Source organism: Anser brachyrhynchus, assembly GCF_964034855.1.
Source record: "Anser brachyrhynchus genome assembly, chromosome: 16".
NCBI lineage: Eukaryota > Metazoa > Chordata > Aves > Anseriformes > Anatidae > Anser > Anser brachyrhynchus.
In genome coordinates this window covers 16,449,919-16,468,738 of record NC_137734.1, presented here as the reverse complement: position 1 = coordinate 16,468,738, position 18,820 = coordinate 16,449,919, and the positions used below count along the sequence as shown (strand labels likewise).

Genomic DNA, 18,820 nt, shown 5'->3' with positions numbered 1-18,820 from the left:
CCCTCAGTCTTCTCTTTTCCAGGCTAAACAGGCTCAGCTCTCTCAGCCTGGCTTCATACAACAGGTGCTCCAGTCCTCTAATCATCTTCACAGCCCTCCTCTGGACTCGCTCCAGGAGCTCCATGTCCCTCCTGTACTGGGGAGCCCAGATCTGGACACAGTGCTCCAGGTGTGGCCTCACCAGGGCTGAGTAGAGGGGCAAGATCACCTCCCTTGACCTGCTGCCAACACTCTTCTGAATGCATCCCAGGATACACTGGCCTTTTTGGCCAAAAGGGCACATTGCTGGCTCATGGTCAGCCTGCTGCCCACCAGGACTCCCAGGTCCCTCTCTGCAGAGCTGCTCTCCATCAGGTCAGCCCCCAGCCTGTACTGGCGCTTGGGGTTATTCCTCCCTAGGTGCAGGACCCCGCACTTGCCCTTGTTGAACTTCATGATGTTCCTCTCGGCCCAACCCTCCAGCCTGTTGAGGTCCCTCTGAAGGGCAGCACAGCCCCCTGGGGTATCAGCCACTCCTCCCAGGTTTGTGTCATCCACAAACCTGCTGAGGGTGCACTCTGTTCCATTGTCCGGGTTGTTGACGAATATGTTGAACACTGGACCCAGTACTGACCCCTGGGGGACACTGCTAGCTACAGGCCTCCAACTAGAGGCACAACCCTCTGAGCTCTACCATCCAGCCAGTTGCCAATCCACCTCACTGTCCACTCAGCTAGGTCGCATTTCCTGAGCTTGTCTATGGGGAGGTTATGGGAGACAGTGTCAAAAGCCTGAAGTCAAGGCAGACCACATCCACCGCTCTCCCCTCATCTACCCTGCTAGTCATCTTACCATAGAAGGATATGAGATTGGTTAAACATGATTTCCCCTTGGTGTACCCATGCATACTACTCCTGATCACCTTCTTATCCTCCACATGCTTGGAGATGACCTCCAGGATGAGCTGTTCCATCACCTGTCCAGGGATGGAGGTGAGGCTGACTGGCCTGTAGCTTCCTGGGTCCTCCTTGCCCTTTTTGAAGACTGGCATGATACTGACTTTCTTCCAGTTCCCTCAGGCACCTCTCCTGTTCTCCATGACCTTTCAAAGATGATTGAGAGTGGTCTAGCAATAACATCAGCCAGCTCCTTCAGCATCCATGGGTACATTCTATTGGGGCCCATGGATTTGTGGGTGTCAAGTTCACTTAGATGATCTCTGACCCGATCCTTTTCGACCAAGGGAAAGTCCTCCTTTCTCTGGGCTTTCTGTCTTGTCTCCAGGGTCTGAGATTCCCAAAGGCTGATCTTAACAGTAAAGACTGAAGCAAAAAAGGCATTCAGCAACTCTGCCTTCTCCATATCGTTTGTCACAAGGACACCCGCCCCATTCAGCAGTGGGCCGACCGAAGAGGCCAAAGTTTGCTCTCCTGAAGTCCAGGGTTGCAATCCTACTTTTTGCCCTGCTTCCTCTTTGCAAGGTCCTGAACTCCACCATAATCATGGTCACTGCAGCCAAGGCTGCCCCCTACCTTCACATCTCCAACTAGTCCTTCCTCATTCGTTAGTACAAGGTCCAGCAGCACACCTGTCCTTGTTGGCTTCTCTACCACCTGTGTCAAAAAGTGCCATCAATGCACTGCAGGAACCTCCTGGACTGTTTGTGCCATCTGTGTGGTCTTCCCGGCAGATAATCAGTGTGGTCGAAGTCCCCCATGAGAACCTGGGCTGGTGACTGAGAGGCTACTTTGAGCAGTCTGAAGAAGGTTTCATCTATCTCCTCTTCCTGATAATTAATTAAATTACAATGAATTAGATACTGTTGGGAAAAGTACTGCATATGCGCTCCACAATTTACAAAACGGATTTTTTTAGTTAAAAAAAACAAAAACAACTATACCCCAAAACCAGACGAAGTGCATAAGAATCTTCCAGCCAGATAGCCTACTAAACCACGTAACTATATAACAAATAAATTTTCATACTGTTTTTTAAATTACAAAAACACTTTGGAAATTAATTTTTCTCCCTTTGGTTCCAGAGACAATGGACCCCAGATAGCTTATGTACGCGATTTCAAGGCAAAGGTCCATTATTTCCGATTCTGGTGTCAGGTACAAATTTATTTCTTGAGAACATTTGTTTGAATTTTCATTTTCTGTTTACTTTCTGTAAATTAACTATTCATTGCCCTGCAAATAAAATTAATCAACCCACTTAAAGTGAATTTAACCAGGAGTGAGCAAATACTGGGTTTGTATAAGCTGATATAAGTTGTAGGGTAACTTTAAAACTTTTTAGAGTAAAAGAAAACCTGAATTTATTTACAGTTTATTTTAGAAAGTACTAGGTTTCAGAATGTTGTTCTTTTTCTGCTCTTAATAAGTGAATATATGAAAACATAGTAGTTTTAAATATAATTAATATATAAGGTCTAGTTTCTATACAAATAAATACTTCTGGAAGAAACTGCAGGGCATTTGACACAGACCATACATGTCTAAACATTGAAGACTATATTGTGTTGTACTTTAGCATGTCCTAACATAATAGCATACTGCAATGTCGTTCTTGGTCCTTTAAACTCTATGAATATCAAAAGATTATGTAACTTGGTATCTAGGAAAATGTATTAGGTTCAAATGTTCCAGTTTTCAAGTGTTAATGAATTATACTTTGAAAAATAGCAGAGGATAGCCTAATTTTTCACGTTTACAGAATAACCTGAATTCTCTTTTATTATTATTATTGAATGTTGGAGTAGAAGGCCTTGCTGATTTAGAATATGTTATTTATCTTATTTTTTTTCCAATGTCTTGTAAAAATACAGTATTTGAACCTGTTCAAAGCAGGATATGGAGGCCTGTATACCTTTGCTGAAGATCTCAGTATTGGAATCGATTTTTTTCTTGGAGTAAATTAAAATTCAAGCATCTTGATTACTGACTGTTTTATGTGGATTAGTGAAATTTACCTCTACCTCTGAAAACAACACATTCAACAAACAACAGTTAAAACAATATGAGAAATATTAAGTGGTTGTAGATCTCACCTCTGAAAAATTTCATTTCAGCAACTGGCAATGCCACAACACATAAAGATTACAGTGAGCAGAAAAACATTATTTGAAGACTCATTTCAACAGGTATTGTATTAAAACATGTTAGTAGACATGAAAAGTTGAATCAAAGAAATTTGTCACTTGTCTTTCTTGATCCTGTGACATCTTAATAATGTAATTTTACTAGAGACTTAACAAAAACGAATACTTAGGATACAGTCATGCTTATAAAAAGATCATAGTAAAATGTCAAGTTCTGGCTCTACTGGCTGATTAATTGTGGGGACAGCAGTGGCAGAGCAACTCAGGAAGTTAGCATGTTTTGCTATGTTTGTTGACATGTCCTCCCCTACCATTTTTGTTATATAAGCATGGTTATGTACCAAAATATATTAAGTTGAGCTTACTTCTACTGTAGATATTACAGGTCTTTAAATAAGTAATTAAGTGGTTAAAAGAAAACAAAAACTAATAATTATACTTAGGTTATTAGCAGCAAAATTCTTAAGAATGCTAAGAGACCTAAATCGTGCTTAAATTTGTTTCTGTACACTATTTTTAAGTGTTTTCGAATTCTACCTTTTTTTTTAATGTTCGCTGTGGCAATAAATTACTCCCCTTGCCAGTTAAATAGAAGATGAGAGCTACAGGGAACAATATGAAATTCCTATTGGCCACTTCTGTATTTTTCTGGTTTTAAAGAAATTAAGATGCAAACCTTATGCAAGAAGATAGGAATTTCTACCTTCCTCTGTCCCTAGCTGATCTTTTCATTTCTCATAGGAGTTATCAATTTGTCAAGTCAAGAAGTTAGAACATGTTGAATAATATGTTTTGAGACAAGAATATATATTCTTAAATAAGGTTTAATGCTTACTTATTCAAGTTACTGTAAACTGTCTTAGCAGAAACAGCAAATGCTAGTGCAGCTGGCTAGTCTTTTCTTTTGGAACACTCTTGTCTTCAAATAGAGTGGGTTAGAAGTAGATGAAATAAGTCCTGGAACTGAAAACTGGTTCCACCCTTATTTCTAAAATTGTACTGTGTCCTTTTACAGTAATTGTAAAGGTAACAATATTATAGTAGAAAGAGCCGAGAGAGATTATGTAAGCATGTAAATGTCAACAAACCGAGGTATATTTAGGAAAACATGGCACTTTGTCAATAATTTAGACTATAACTCAATCACACACACCTGACTTCTTTTTTTAATACTGATTCTTTTGTCATTTGTAGATATCTATGTTGGAGGTACAAAATCTATTGTGATGACAACTTCAGACATCTAGCACAGATTTTAAAATTTTTGATCCAAATTCTGTGCCTGTTATTACAGACAAAAAATGATCTCACACATATATGTTCTGTGAAATTTCTTTAAGTAAATGTCTGACATTTGAACAAAACAGCATTACTAAAATTCCTTAGCTTCTAAAAATGCTAGATTTTTATTATCCTCTTTAGGAGATGAAACTGTAAAATGAAAATAAATATTTTATATATAATTTTTGTGTGGTTTTTTAATATAATTCTTTGAGATCTTAGTCATGTCTCTTCATTGCGTGTAACTTGGGTACCTTTCAGATATCATTCACTATAGTATTTTACAAATCCTGAATTTACTTACTTTGAGCCCCTGTTATTTATTGGCTTGATTTTTGTCATAAATTTTTACATAGGCTGCTGGCATAATTATAGGTCTTCCATTTTAAAATTAATTTTTCTTTTGCATCTTTTACTTGTTAATCTGTGGAAATAGGTTGCCACTAACCCCTCAAATTCCATGAAAGTTACATAAGCGGGTACTTCATGTACTTATAGCACATTTTATGCTCTGATTTATTAAATGCTATATTGCTTGATATAGGAAATAGTCATATATCCAACCAGTGCTTATGATTTTCTTGAAATAAATTGGCTGTTTCTCTTTCACTTAGATAATGAGCTTCAGTGCTCAGGATCTACGGAGACGTTTATGGGTTATTTTCCCTGGTGAAGAAGGCTTAGATTATGGAGGTGTTGCAAGGTAAACTATAGTAAAATGGCAAATGATTTCTTTTTCCTGTTTTTTGTTGTGAAAAATTCCCTAAGGTAGATAATTGAACTGTAATGATTTCAGAATAGTAGTGAAGCTTATTCCTCATCTTTCCTTAGAACATCAGTGCATGTTTTAGAACTGTATGAAAGCATTTTCAGTTCACTTTAGGAATTACTTTAATCTGTCTCAGTGATTAGTGAGAACACATGCGCAGTTTATTGACTTCAGCATGACCATTACCACCAAAGTAGAGGTTTACTGAAAATGAACAAAAATGTAATTTCATGTCAGAAGTCCATACATGAATGTAACTAGGTAGGGCGTATATTAGTGTTCCCTAAAAGCCTAATGTTTAAATCAGTGGCAGTCTTTTAATTACCTCCATAAGATAAGGGGTCTTTTTCCAAATCACTGACATCTGTATAACATTTTAACCTTGCCTACTAAATCCTAATTTACGTTAGTTTCAGTTTGGTGTAGCCATAATTTCTAAAAAAAAATCAGGTTGACTAGCTATGTGCCAGCAAGTTCCTAAGTCAATTTTCAGCATATCAGTTAGCTGAAGTAATTTTTAATGTTTTGAAATGTGTTTTTTGTTGTTGTTGTTTGTGTAATTTCAGGGAATGGTTCTTTCTATTGTCACATGAAGTTTTGAACCCAATGTATTGCCTGTTTGAATATGCAGGGAAGGATAACTACTGCTTACAAATAAACCCAGCCTCCTATATTAACCCAGATCATCTGAAATACTTCCGTTTTATTGGAAGATTCATTGCCATGGTAAGTTAGAAATAGAAAAAAGTTACCTCCTGTAATTTTTCATGTAAATAAATATAGTACTATAGAATAATAGAATATCCGTAGTTGGAAGGGACCCACAAGGATCATCAAATCCAACTCCTGGGTCCCCAGAGGACCACCCATATATCAGACCATGTGTCAGAGAGCGTTGTCTAAATGGTTCTTGAACTCTGGCAGGCTCAGTGCCATGACTACGTCCCTGGGGAGCCTGTTCCACTGCCCAACCACCCTCTTGGTGAAGAACCTTTTCCTGATATCTGGCCTGAACCTCCCCTGTTGCAGCTTCATTCGGTTCCATTGGTTCCTATCACTGGTTACCAGAGAGCAGAGATTAGTGCCTGCCCCTCTGCTCCCCTTGTGAGGAAGCTGTAGACTGTGATGAGGCTTCCCATCAGTCTTCTCTTCTCCAGGCTGAACAAACTGCTGACTTCAGCTGCTCCTCATATATATTCCCCTCCAGACCCTTCACCATCTGCGTAGCCCTTCGTACCGTCAAATGGATTAGTAAACAATTCATCTTTGAGATGAAATTTTCATCAGCATACATAGTTTTTATTATGTATAAATAAATAAAGCATATTTACTGTAATGATATTCTAGCTTACTTTAATTCTTTGGCCATCAAACTCCATTGGTACGCTGTACAGAATGTTGTCATATTGAGTAATCAATCATCCTTTGCATTATTTTTTGTCTATTTTCATGTTCTTCAGGCTTTATTCCATGGGAAATTCATTGACACTGGTTTCTCTCTGCCGTTCTATAAGCGTATCCTAAACAAGCCAGTAGGACTCAAGGATTTAGAATCTGTTGACCCAGAGTTTTACAACTCTCTCATCTGGGTAAAGTGAGTTCGTCTTGATTTTGTTCTTGAAATAGCAATAAAATGTTTTTGTTTTTCACTTTCGCCAGTAAGTGTAAAACTACTACTACAAACAAATTGACCAGTAGAGTATGTCAATTACAAAGTAGTATTGGAATTTTTAATGGAATATTAGATACACAAATAATTTGATAATGCAAAAATCCATTGCATTTTTAGTTCACTGAATATTCTGTGCAGTATCGTGCATTCCATTTTTACTATTTTTTGAATAAATCTAGCTAGACGTTATACAAATGTGGTGGTCTTGCACAGCATTAGAAATAAAATAGCTTGAGTAAGTTCCACTGAAACTTTTTAGATAACCGATTAAAAAAAATTAGCAAGAAATCCTTTCAATAATGCTTTAAAATATCTGGTTTAATTAGAAAACATAGTTTAGCGCTACAATAATTTGGAGTTAGCAAATGGAACTTATATGCTGTCACATAATTATTCTGTCAGTCATACCTGAAATTTGTGTAAAGGATTCATGTCAAAGATTTAAAGTTAATTCTCATACATTTTCATAGCTGCTGTTGGTTTTTTTTTTTTTTGCTCCAACCTGGATGATTTAAGACCATTTCTACATAGGGCCTTCCATGTATGCATTGTCAATCATCTGTACGCTCTACAATCATAATCCTGTTGAGTCTTCCTTCACTCCTTTGCAGGTTCCTCTCTGGAGAGCAGCAAGTAAAAAGGTTCTAGAGTTTATAGACCAGAAATTCCATTATTTTGGAAATGCATTAAAACTATTTTTAGATATAATTAAAAAAAAAAAATTGCCATTCGAAGTAATTTGGTACTTCTTTTATAATAGCAAGATTCCAAGACATTGTAATCCATGGTTATTGTGCACCATTTGTTTCAGTAACTGGTGACTTTCTTTTCCCGAGAGTAAAAAAAAAAAAAAAAAAAAAAAAAAAGGGTGTGTGTGGGGGTGCTTAGAAGAGATGGATAGTCAATTTAAACTTTTTTTTGTTTCTGCTATAAGGAAGTTTAGCAGAAAATCTAGTCTGCGTTATGTGTCTAGAAAGATACAACACACTTTAGTCAAGAATCATACACAAAGTAGTTTAAAAAAGCCTTGAGGACTTCATAAAGATGGGGATAGTTTGTTTTTAAAAAGCAGAAATAAATATAAAAGACAAGAATGTCATTTCCTGTAGTTGCGAATCTTGGAAGGGTTATCTTGGATAATGAGGAGGTGATAAGAGGTTTGAGATGTTTACAATTTGAGATAGGCGTTTTGATACAGTGTTCGATGAGTAGTATGTTCTGTACTGAATGATTTGCTACTAAAGGTGTAGTAAACATTCTAGTAGGAAATGTCAGTAGTGGATATCTGAGTAAAGATACTGTGAATCTGAGACTTGAAAGGCAAGAAAAGGTCTCAAAGTTGTAGGGCCAGATTCCTGTAGTTATATTACACGAATCTTGTAATCTGTTTTGTAGTCAGAAGGTGCATGTTTATTTTTGTCTTTAAAAGAAGAGTGTTTTTTGTCATCCTGTGACTTACTGAGTTTTAAAAAACAAGTAAATATGATAATGAAAAGAGCAAGTTACAGGAAAGAAATTTGCATTAATTGGTCTTTAATCATGGGCGAAGCTATTACTGGTGAATGATCTTGTGCAACTCATTTCAATTTACTCATATGTAACAACATTTACCTTTTGAATATTATCAGCCCGTTAACTTTCTGTGGAAAGTCTAGAGTAAAAGGGTATTGTTTTTAAGCCATTATCTGCAGACACAGACACATCTTTGCATTTGACAGCACGTAAGCTGGGCACTTATTCAGCAGTATCCTTTGTATATCACAAAGGAATGTGTTTTTTTTATAGCTGATATTTGAAAGGTCTTTCAGTACTGCAGAAGCGCGTTATATTTGTTCTTCACATGGTTCTTTAGGTGCATGTGTTATACTTACAGTGGTCCATAAGAGAGCACAGAAGCTTCTGAATATTAATATTAGGCTTCTTCTCTATGGCAGTATAAGGGCACTTGCAGACACTGCAGACTAGTGCATTCAGACTAGTGCATTCAGACTAATGCACTAGACACTGCATTCCCCCTTCATCTTTACTTCAAAGTGTGCCAGATACCGTTCAGTTGATTGCTCTTGTGAGCTTTCCAAGTAGGATAAGTTTGGGTACCAGCAGTCCCGAACAAGGGAATTTTGTCAAAGACAGGAGAAGCTTACATCTGAAGTAAAGAACTAGAAAACTCCAAACTTAGTGACGAGAACAACCATTACATCTCACTCTGTAAGTGAGGGTTTCAGATGACTTCTTTGTGTTGGCTACCTATGCTTTTATTAAATTGAACTTAGTAATTTGAGGGGTTTATTGAGTTCGTTTGGTTTGCTTCTTTGTTTTGTTAGCTGATTGCCTCAGAAGAAAGCAAGGAGGAAGCTTAAGGCTGTATGTAACAAGAATTTTTCTGAAAGCTGTCTTCAGAGCAAATGCGACCTATATATCAATAGCAATATCTAGTGATACAGGAGTTTTGTAGGTTGGAATCCATGAAAGGCTTTGCCCATTTGAAAAGACACTTAAGGTTTCTGGAGAACTTTCAGACCTCTAAGCTACTCACACTGAACTCTTAAGTACAGAGATCAAAACTTCAGATTTTGCGTAGTTGACCCTGCTTATCTGCTATGGTGATGAAGTTATCTTTGAAGGAAATGGCTAAACTTGCAGAAAAAAAATAATGTCTCTCAGAGAGGATATCATTTTATTCATCGCCAAAAAAGCAATGTTTATAACTTTCCAGGAAACTTTGCAGTAATATTGAATTGCATGGTGCTTCTCTGATCAGGTGACTGTTTTTCTCATTCCCACTGTTTCAGAAATTTCACAGAATCATTTTGTTTGGAAGGGATATCAAGAGATCATTTAGTCAAGCCCCTCTACCCAAGCTAGGTCAGCTAGAACAGATATCTTTCATTTTAAAAGGAAGAGGTTATTTTATTTCACCATCCATCAGTCTGAAGCCCTCTCTCATCTGAGATTTCATTCAATAGCATGTATTTTGGAGAGTTCAAATTCAGAAGTACCATTGCTAGATAAACCACAGTTTTTCAAGGCTTACATTTCTGTTATGGTTCAGGAGGAATGTCTTGGTTTTGCACTTTATTTGGAGGAAAATGTTCATGAGGATCTCTGCATATGTAGATGACTCAGCACTTTATAGAAGCACATATCGTATAAATTACAATGTTGTGCCTGTTATTTTGGCTGTTAACCCCCCTATAAAGAGAAAAGAGTTTGAGTAATGTTTATTGGGTACAGATTCTTCCTTATGTTGAAATTTCTAATAGTACAATTCCTCTTTAATAGTAATATGTGTTACTTTGGTAACTTAAAAGCTGGGGATGTTTGATATATGTTTACAAGATAGTCCCATAAATATATTGGAGTTGAAGATAATTCATTAAGCATTCGAAGTCTTTCTTATCCACTGTTATCTGACAAAGTGACAACTGCATCTTAAAGTCCTTACATTGCCTGTTAGAAGAAGCAGTTGTGTAATGAAACATACAAAAATGTCATTACTTGAAAAGTTTCTGTATTCCATAGACATTCCACAGATCCTAGAGTCAACAGGTCATTTGTAAGCATAGTGAAAAGTAAATTTAAGGGTACTACTAAGAGTTTCTGGTCAAGAGTACAACTCATGTATACACATCAGTGAAATGAAGTCAATAAATCTTGCAAAATCACAATTATTGTGTAAGTAACATTTCCTTAGCTTGATTCTTGAGCTCCAAACAATTAAGGAAAAAAAAATGCTTAAGGTTCTCCGTACCCATCCCCTCTCCTGAGTACATAGTTCTTACCCAGTTATTTAAAATTACATTTTCTTTCATACAGAGAGAATGATATTGAAGAATGTGGCTTGGAAATGTTTTTCTCAGTTGATAAAGAAATCTTAGGTGAAATCAAAAGCCATGATTTGAAGCCAAATGGTAGCAACATTCTAGTGACAGAAGAAAATAAAGAAGAATATATTAGGTAAGAATAAATTAAGATTTTAAAATAGTCTTATGTCATTTTCTTTCTTTAGTTCTAGCAATACCATCAAACTATAGTCTTATGTCATTTTCTTTCTTTAGTTCTAGCAATACCATCAAACTATGTAATCTGAAGCACTGTTGAAATTCTATCTATGAATAATTGCTGATGTTGGCAACAAGTGGCAATTGTTTGGATTTCATATTTGAAAGAAAATTCCTGATAGAAATAATTTTTAAAAATCCACTTTTCCAAAAAGGTTGCACTTAGTAGAAGCTTTACTTTTTTTCCTTCTAGAGATGATTAAATTTAGCAGAACATCATGACAGCAAATGTGAACCTTGGGTATTTTACCAGATTACTGCATGCATTTATTATTTGAATTGTGTGGCTTCACAGGCTGCTGATAATTCTGCCCAGTCATTTGTTTGCTTGTTTTAAACAGAAGAACATTTTTGGATGCTTTTGTGATGAACCTTAGTCTTTAAAAGATACATAGGATTGCTACTAGTTTCATCTGAACTGGCTTTATAGTATAATTAGGTCTTGGCATTCCTAACCAGATTGTTATGAATTATGACAGTACGTGTCATCGCATCGGTGAAGGATTATGACTGCAGTACCAGAATGTTTTAAAGCAATAGATTGAGAGGGAAGGAGCCTAAAAGAGTTAAAAAAAAAAAAAAAAAAAAAAAAGGAACAATGAGCTGATTTGTCTCAGAATACCCCTTTCATGTCTCAAAATATCCTCATTGTGTAGCAGTATATAAGCTCTGCTTTGAGGCTTCAAAAAAAAAAACACAAATACAATACAACGAACCACCTCACATCGCAGGTACAAAATAAATTGAATCATAGTAGAATTTTCCTATTTCTTATAATATGTTCTGTGAACGCTTTTTTTTTGGGGGGGGGAAGGAATAAGGCAGTAGAATTTGTTTTCATCACATGAGTAATCTGAAAGCATTTCACAGAAATGATAATATTTGCAGAAGAAACATACTGGCATTTTGCAGTTTCCCAAAATATTAATATTGGGGTAGAAAATAGGGAGTATCTGCAGAAAACCATTCTCTTCTAGTTTCCAGGAACCCAGGGAGATCTCAGATTCCAGCTTAAGTCATATTCTTCTGTCTTACTCTGGGTCCTGCTTTAAGTCCCCCCAAAGTTTTCATCTCTCCTTTAGGTTCCAGTTCTCCTGACAGGTTAGGCTTGAATTCAGCATAATATCTGCTTCTCCCTGGGTTCAGGTTCTTCGGGTCTCCTGCCTGCTTTTCACCCTTTTATTAATGGAGAGTGGAGTTTCTGCCACAGAGCAAAGTTTCATGATTAACAGAAACAAATATGGAACTTTCCAAATGGACATAGTCGTTTCTTGGTAAGCTAGCAGTCCTACTTATCTTCACCAGTACAACGTGACCTAGTTTTTACCTTTTCATGGATAATGACTGAGATTTCTGGGGAGAATATTAGATGAATACAGCTCTGCATTTTTTTTTCTTTCTCCAAATACCTAGGGACTGCTGTGCTCCCATTAATATAATCAGTGAATAGATACTGCCTCCTCTTCGAGCCTAAAGCACTTTCCATAGCAGAGTGGTTGGAATTGTAGGGTTTTAATTAAAAAAAAAAAAAACAAAACTGTTTGCACAGAGTGAAGGTTGCAAATAAAATTATAGAATGCTCTATCCCCAGAACTTTCCAGACTTTCCATATTTTTTTTTAACATAGCTTACAGTTCATTTCAGTAGGCTAACAAAGATGTGAACTTGGGTTAGCATAGGCCAGATCAAGTTATCTTTCTGTATCCTATTTTACAGGCTAGTAGCAGAATGGCGACTTTCCCGGGGTGTTGAAGAACAAACACAGGCTTTCTTTGAAGGCTTCAATGAAATTTTGCCACAACAGTATTTGCAGTATTTTGATGCAAAGGAACTGGAGGTAAAGGATTGTTTGGCTATTGCTGGATCTAGTGTTTTACACATAATACCAGAATGTCAGTCATTGTCTGAAGAGCAAGGTTCACTAAGGCTGACAGTTCTGTTTTATAGGGTGTTTGAAGGAAACTTTATGGAGTAATATTTGGTTAGTGTATTTTCCTTCACTTTCATCTTTGCAGCTTTCTTACACATTTTTAAAGGCTAAGATTCTGCCTGTAGAATTTTTTTTTGACTAAGTGCTTTTGTAATCCTCAGCAATTTGATTTGCCTGTGTTTAAAGAATGAGTACCTTGACAGAAAGGGTAATAGAACCAGATACGTAATGGATGATAGAGTGCATCAGGTTTTCGATGCTTTTGATCTATCAAAATTATACTTTATTATACTTTTTGAAGGAAAATATCCTATTTCTAGCACAGAATCATATTGTTGGGCAATGATCAAGTATGTGTTCCTGGTTTGAATGTCTAAATGCAAACAGCTATTCCATTTTTCATGAATGTATTGATTTCTATCTTGTGGCCTCTCCAAATGTTTTTTGTGAGCAGTCATTATTATGTGCTGTGGAAGTTTAAAAATGGTTTAAAATTGAGTATACTGTCATTGCAGATGCTTTTAAGTACAATGGAGTTGATCTCTTGCTGTAGAAGCAAGTGATAGCTTGTAGTTTAATGTTTATTTCCCTTTTTCTCCCCTGAAGGTGCTTCTATGTGGAATGCAAGAAATTGATCTGAATGACTGGCAGAGGCATACTATCTACCGGCATTATACCAGGACCAGCAGACAGATACTATGGTTCTGGCAGGTTTGTAGACTTTTTTCAGAAGAACAAAGCACAGCAGAGCACAGCAACAGCTTAGTGAGCAATAATCAGAATTACTGAACAGATCTGTTGTGTGTAAATATGAATTTACTGCTAATCTACGTATTTGTAACATTTGTGCAATTTGCTAAACTATGGATGATGTGAAAATATGAATATTAAATAATACATCAATGTTTATTTCAATTATTTTTCAGTTTGTGAAAGAAATAGATAATGAGAAGAGAATGAGACTCCTGCAGTTTGTTACTGGAACATGCAGATTACCGGTGGGAGGATTTGCTGACCTCATGGGTATGCATAATAACACACCTAAGGCAATTTTGAAAAGGATCAAGCTACATGTTTAAGGATATTTTTTATGAATTTTATACTGAATACTGTTTTTTAAGTCCTGAATATACTAGAGCTATGAGAGAAAAACGGATGGAGGGAAAGTTAATATCTATTGTATGATTGACATGATACATGATCTGGACATGGTCCTGGGCAATCTGCTCCTAGGAGTCCCTGCTTGAGCAGGGGAGTTGGACCAGGTGACTTCCAACCAGGTTGCTTCCAACCTCATCCATTCTGTGATTCTGATTGAGTCTCTTTCAGCATCACTTCAAATTTATTCATTTCACCACATGCATGCTTTGATCTGGACAGAGTTGTATAGTGAAAGACAGATGTCTTTGTTCGGTTTAAATAATGGTATCTTTTCTTCAAGTCTTTCATGCTCAGTTGTCATCTGTTACCTACTGATGATACAAAGGGAGCTAGACCCATGGCTGTTTTATTTGCATTTGTTACAGGGAGCAATGGACCCCAAAAATTTTGTATCGAAAAAGTTGGAAAGGAAAACTGGTTACCTAGAAGTCATACCTGGTAAGTACATAAAACAAAATGCTACTATGGCTCTGTGTCTGCTGATGGCAATCTATTTTGAGATTTTAGTAAATAGGTAATATACTTAAATGGACTGTGAGACCGCAAACACTCAAGTTATGCCAATAAGCTTTGTTGTTGGATAATAGTTAAGCTTCTGAAAAACAGATTTGTGTCATGGACTAGATTCCATTGTAAATTCCATGGATTTGCATACTACTGAAAACCTAAAGTAATAAACAGTACTTTCTAAAGAAGTTGGGACTGATCTTTTATTATCACCACACTCAATCTTGATAATGAAATAAATAGCCACATTTAGGCTTCCTCTTCCCTAAAGAAAACATAGCTTCTACTCAGTTCCATTAGTGCTTGGTAAAAATATACAAACTTCACATTTCAGATATGAAACTTATTGAGACTTCTTACCAAGTACGGTACATTTCTGGAAAAATATTGCTCTTCAACACAGGTGCTTGTACGTTAACTTTTGCTCTAATAAATAGATAAATTTGTGTCAGGAGTCAGCTTATCACTGGGTGTAAATCCAGGTATCCATCTACGCAGGAAAGTTAACATATCCATAATGGATTTTTTTGGTAATGTTTATATTATTCTCTAGTACTTAAGGTTTTTCTTTATTTTCAGTTTCAATCGCTTAGACCTTCCACCCTATAAGAATTATGAGCAGTTGAAGGAAAAGCTGTTGTTTGCAATTGAAGAAACAGAAGGATTTGGGCAGGAATAGCTAAGATTTGCACCTTGAAGAACGTGAACTTGATGTATGTTCTTCACTTCTTCTGCTTGTTGCACACTTCATTGTAAAGTAGACTTGACTTGGATTTATTTAACAATACTAGTGTGTAAGTAAATGGGTGTTATCCTGAGGTTTTATCCATGTTAACTCCGGATTTCTGCTGAGCACTTTCAGAGATCAAAAGAGCAATCAGATATGGCTACAAATTAATTATGACTGAAGTAGAGATTTAATACAGCTTTGGGCGCTCATTCGTTCCTTAGAATGTCTCCTTAATGACTGACAGATTTTTTTAAAATAGTTTTGTCTTTCCTTTTTAGTAGCATATTTTGCTACTGATGCACTGGGAAGTTCATTGGTAGCTGCAATGCTGCAGCAGCATCATAACCTCTTTACAGCAGTGTTACTAGAGCCAACTCTTAACCATCCTCTGCCTACTGTGAGCAAATTCATTGCTTAAGCTCTTTTTTGTAACTCAAGTGTGGCTGGACTGTTTTTTTTCCCTGCCTGGAGTCTGCTCACATGCCAGTTGGACTCAGACTGCTGTTAAGGGAATGTGAAACTGTGGCACAGATCTGAGGCATAGCTTTGTTTTTTTTTTTTTTGTTTACAATCCTGCTAATTTCAGCAAAATAGATGCCTGCCCAAAGTTGCTGGAATGTTTTTGTGTGCCCTCAGAAGAATTCTTACTTTTTTCTGTGTAACACATCTAACTTTTAAAACTGTATTAACACTGTGGTACTTCACTTGTTTTGCAAAAGACAAGACCACCTGGGATTGCACTGATTCCATTTAGATTCCTGTTTGCAGACTGATATTTCTTGTCAGAAGTGTTAATGGACATTATATTCAGTGTTATTCTTACATGTTGCAAACAGTTTTCTCTGAAGACTTCGTTGGGTTCTCAGGAAGAGGTACAAAGTAACTGGATTTAAAAAATGATAATACCTATCATTTTTGGTGATGAACTGATAAGCAATATTGGCTAAGACTAAGAGGACTAGAAAGTTCATATGTGGATTACAGATTTTTGAAAAGTTGGAGCATCAGAAAACAGTTCAATTAGAATTGAAGTTTTTGGGGGACGTTTTTAAGCTAGGTCACCCTAAGATGCTTACATAGCTGGTAACTTTTGTAGCAAGTTCTTACTGGATTAATAACATCTTTTTCTTCCTTTTAGAATCTGTCAATGTTCAGTTCTCTTCTGGTTTACAAAAACATTTTACTGCTCCTTTAGACTGAATGCACTTTTTGGGTATGGTTGGCTCTTTCCTTATCTGAACTGAGGAAAGCAAACTTCGGTGAGACAAGCTGTTAGCCATAGTAAGAAACATGACACTCGAAATACCATGTAGCACAAGTTAAAGCATAACCGTAGCTCAAAGCGTTGGGACAGCAGCTGTTTTTAAGAGGCTTCTATATACTGGAGCTGAAACAGGACAATGGGGAACAATAAAACTGAACTTCCAGTCTCAAAAAGAGTATTTCCTTCCTGCTATCCCTTCTGTATAAACTACAAGATGGAAAAAATGATTCAGGCGTAAGAAAATCTAAGATACTACTGACTCAAGATTTTTCAGGTCAAAGTGATACAGCCTGCTTGGAAAGCAGAATTAGACCTTAGAGTGAATTTTGTTATGCATATTCTAACAAAAGCAACAGAAAAGAGTTTCTGATGGTACAGGAATCACCCTCTTTTACATTTTCACTGATGGTGAGAACTAACCTGGTTTTGTGGTTTTACTAGCAGGAAAATCTGCCAACTTCAAAACATTTGATGGATATTTTACAGCATACAGCTCATAAGGAGAAAAAAGCCTTATAAATATTCTGTTTATGTTAATTCTTACAATGAAATCTAGATATCTAACATATTTACAAGAGAGATTAAATTAAGCAAGATAATACAAGATTAAACTATGAAAAATAGTTGTGTTCTGCATAACGCTTCATGATTCATGTAGGAAACCTAGAAATGTTGTTAATGTATAAATATCACCCAAAAGGCTTTCAGCCCTATATTTTTAAAATAAAGAATAGTTATAATTGAAATAGCCTTAGCCCTAGTTCTATAGGGTATGGCTGTTTAATATTTTTATGGTTGAAATATTTAGTTCAGGAAAAAGGTAAATGCTTGTATATATTTTTGCAATCCGGGATTCCACTTACTCCATTTTTCTTTCTTTAATTTAAATGGCATGTTTATATGTCTTTTCTGCTGTATTAGAGAGGGGGGAAAGGGGGCTGGATATCCCAAGCACCAGAAATTATTTTTAAAATACTGCAAAGAAAGAATCAGCTGGAGGGAAAAAAATATCTGTGAAACATTGGATTTAGCCAAAATTTAAAGTAAGGCTACTACTGTGTTTAATTGGCAGTATTTCTGAAGTCGGAAGTAGAGACTACTTAGACATTTTTCTTTGTAAGCATTGTAAATGCTAACAAGTCTGTTAATTTTTTTCACAGCATGTTGTGTAGAAATAAAAAGCTGTTAATATGAACTGCTAGTGCACTTCTCCGTTCTTTATGGGGATTTGGTGGAAACATGTGGATAAGCCCACAGTGTCTGGTATCCCAGATAATAGATGATTATAAATTGGACTTTCAGCAGAGATTAATGAATTTGTCTCTCACTACTCCGACTGCTTTAGCAGCCTGAGCTGCATAAATTCATAGTATATAACAAATGTATATTCATATGCAACTGCCAATTGATCCCAATTTTCAAGTATTAAAATAACATTTGTTTACAATTTTGCCTTATGATAATGACATGAGAAAAGTAATTAAGTGCTGACTGGCTGATCTAAAAATTAACAAAGCCTCATTGTTCTGGGTAGCTCAAGAAATGTTAGTATACTAAAGTGCACAGTAAATGTGTCATGTCTTCATCTGACCTAGTATGGAAGTTTATTTTTTAATCCGTTTGCTTGTGGTTTAAAAAAAAAATTACTCAAAGTAAAACAAAGAAAAATTGCCTAAATTTTTGGTTTGCGTTTTTGTTACATGCTGCACTGAATTTATAATCTCAGCTCTTTGTTGTATTGGCATCTCCAGCCTCCTTTTTTTGTGGTGTCTTTTGATTTTCTTCTAGAATCATTATTTGTGTATATGTGCTCTAGTGAACTAGTAAATAAACTGGGATCAGCAGCACTGGATTGTAAAATACTGTACTGAAATTCATTGTTGAAATTTCCTTGCATTGTAATTTCAAATACTCAGGTAACTGTAACAGTATCTCAGTAAGTCAAATACTTTTATAAACTACTTAAAAGAGCTGGTAGTCTTGTTATTCCATCTGTGTCACGAAGCACCTGTGTGGAAATAAACTTGTCTGTCTGCTCTTGGGGGGCAGGAGTGGGTGTGTAGGCTGGCTTTGTGTGTTCAGAGATTTGTCTTCTGCCTTGTTTCTCCAGCCTCTTAAGGTCCCTTAGAATGACTGCACAGTCATCTAGTCACCTGGTGTATCAGCTCCTGCTCACGGTTTTACATCTGCAGAGCTGCTGAGGGCACGCTCTGCCCCATTCCCAGCTCACTGGCGAAGGGATTAAACAGTCCCTCACCGGTATTGCCCTTGGGGCATCCCACTAGTGACTGGCTTCCAGCTGTGCCACTGGTCACAGCACTTCCCAGCTCACTTCTCAGCCCACCTCACAGCCCTCTCTCTAA

At 36.6% G+C, this 18,820-nt stretch overlaps 1 protein-coding gene across 8 annotated transcripts in view; it reads left to right on the top strand.

The window, feature by feature from the left end:
• The window catches only part of ITCH (itchy E3 ubiquitin protein ligase), a 66,103-nt gene extending 47,678 nt beyond the window's left edge, over positions 1-18,425 (top strand). For 7 of the 8 annotated variants that reach the window (XM_080557701.1, XM_080557705.1, XM_080557703.1 and 4 more), the window contains 11 exons: positions 2,021-2,093; positions 3,053-3,124; positions 4,978-5,066; positions 5,699-5,858; positions 6,593-6,726; positions 10,621-10,761; positions 12,582-12,702; positions 13,402-13,506; positions 13,722-13,818; positions 14,322-14,394; positions 15,043-18,425. In XM_080557701.1, the coding sequence (XP_080413827.1) occupies positions 2,021-2,093; positions 3,053-3,124; positions 4,978-5,066; positions 5,699-5,858; positions 6,593-6,726; positions 10,621-10,761; positions 12,582-12,702; positions 13,402-13,506; positions 13,722-13,818; positions 14,322-14,394; positions 15,043-15,142 (1,165 nt within the window). In that variant the 3' untranslated portion in view covers positions 15,143-18,425. Of the gene's footprint in view, positions 1-2,020; positions 2,094-3,052; positions 3,125-4,977; positions 5,067-5,698; positions 5,859-6,592; positions 6,727-10,620; positions 10,762-12,011; positions 12,140-12,581; positions 12,703-13,401; positions 13,507-13,721; positions 13,819-14,321; positions 14,395-15,042 lie in introns of those variants that run through there. The other variant, XR_013939932.1, reaches the window with a different exon arrangement.
• The last annotated feature ends 395 nt before the right edge of the window (positions 18,426-18,820 follow it).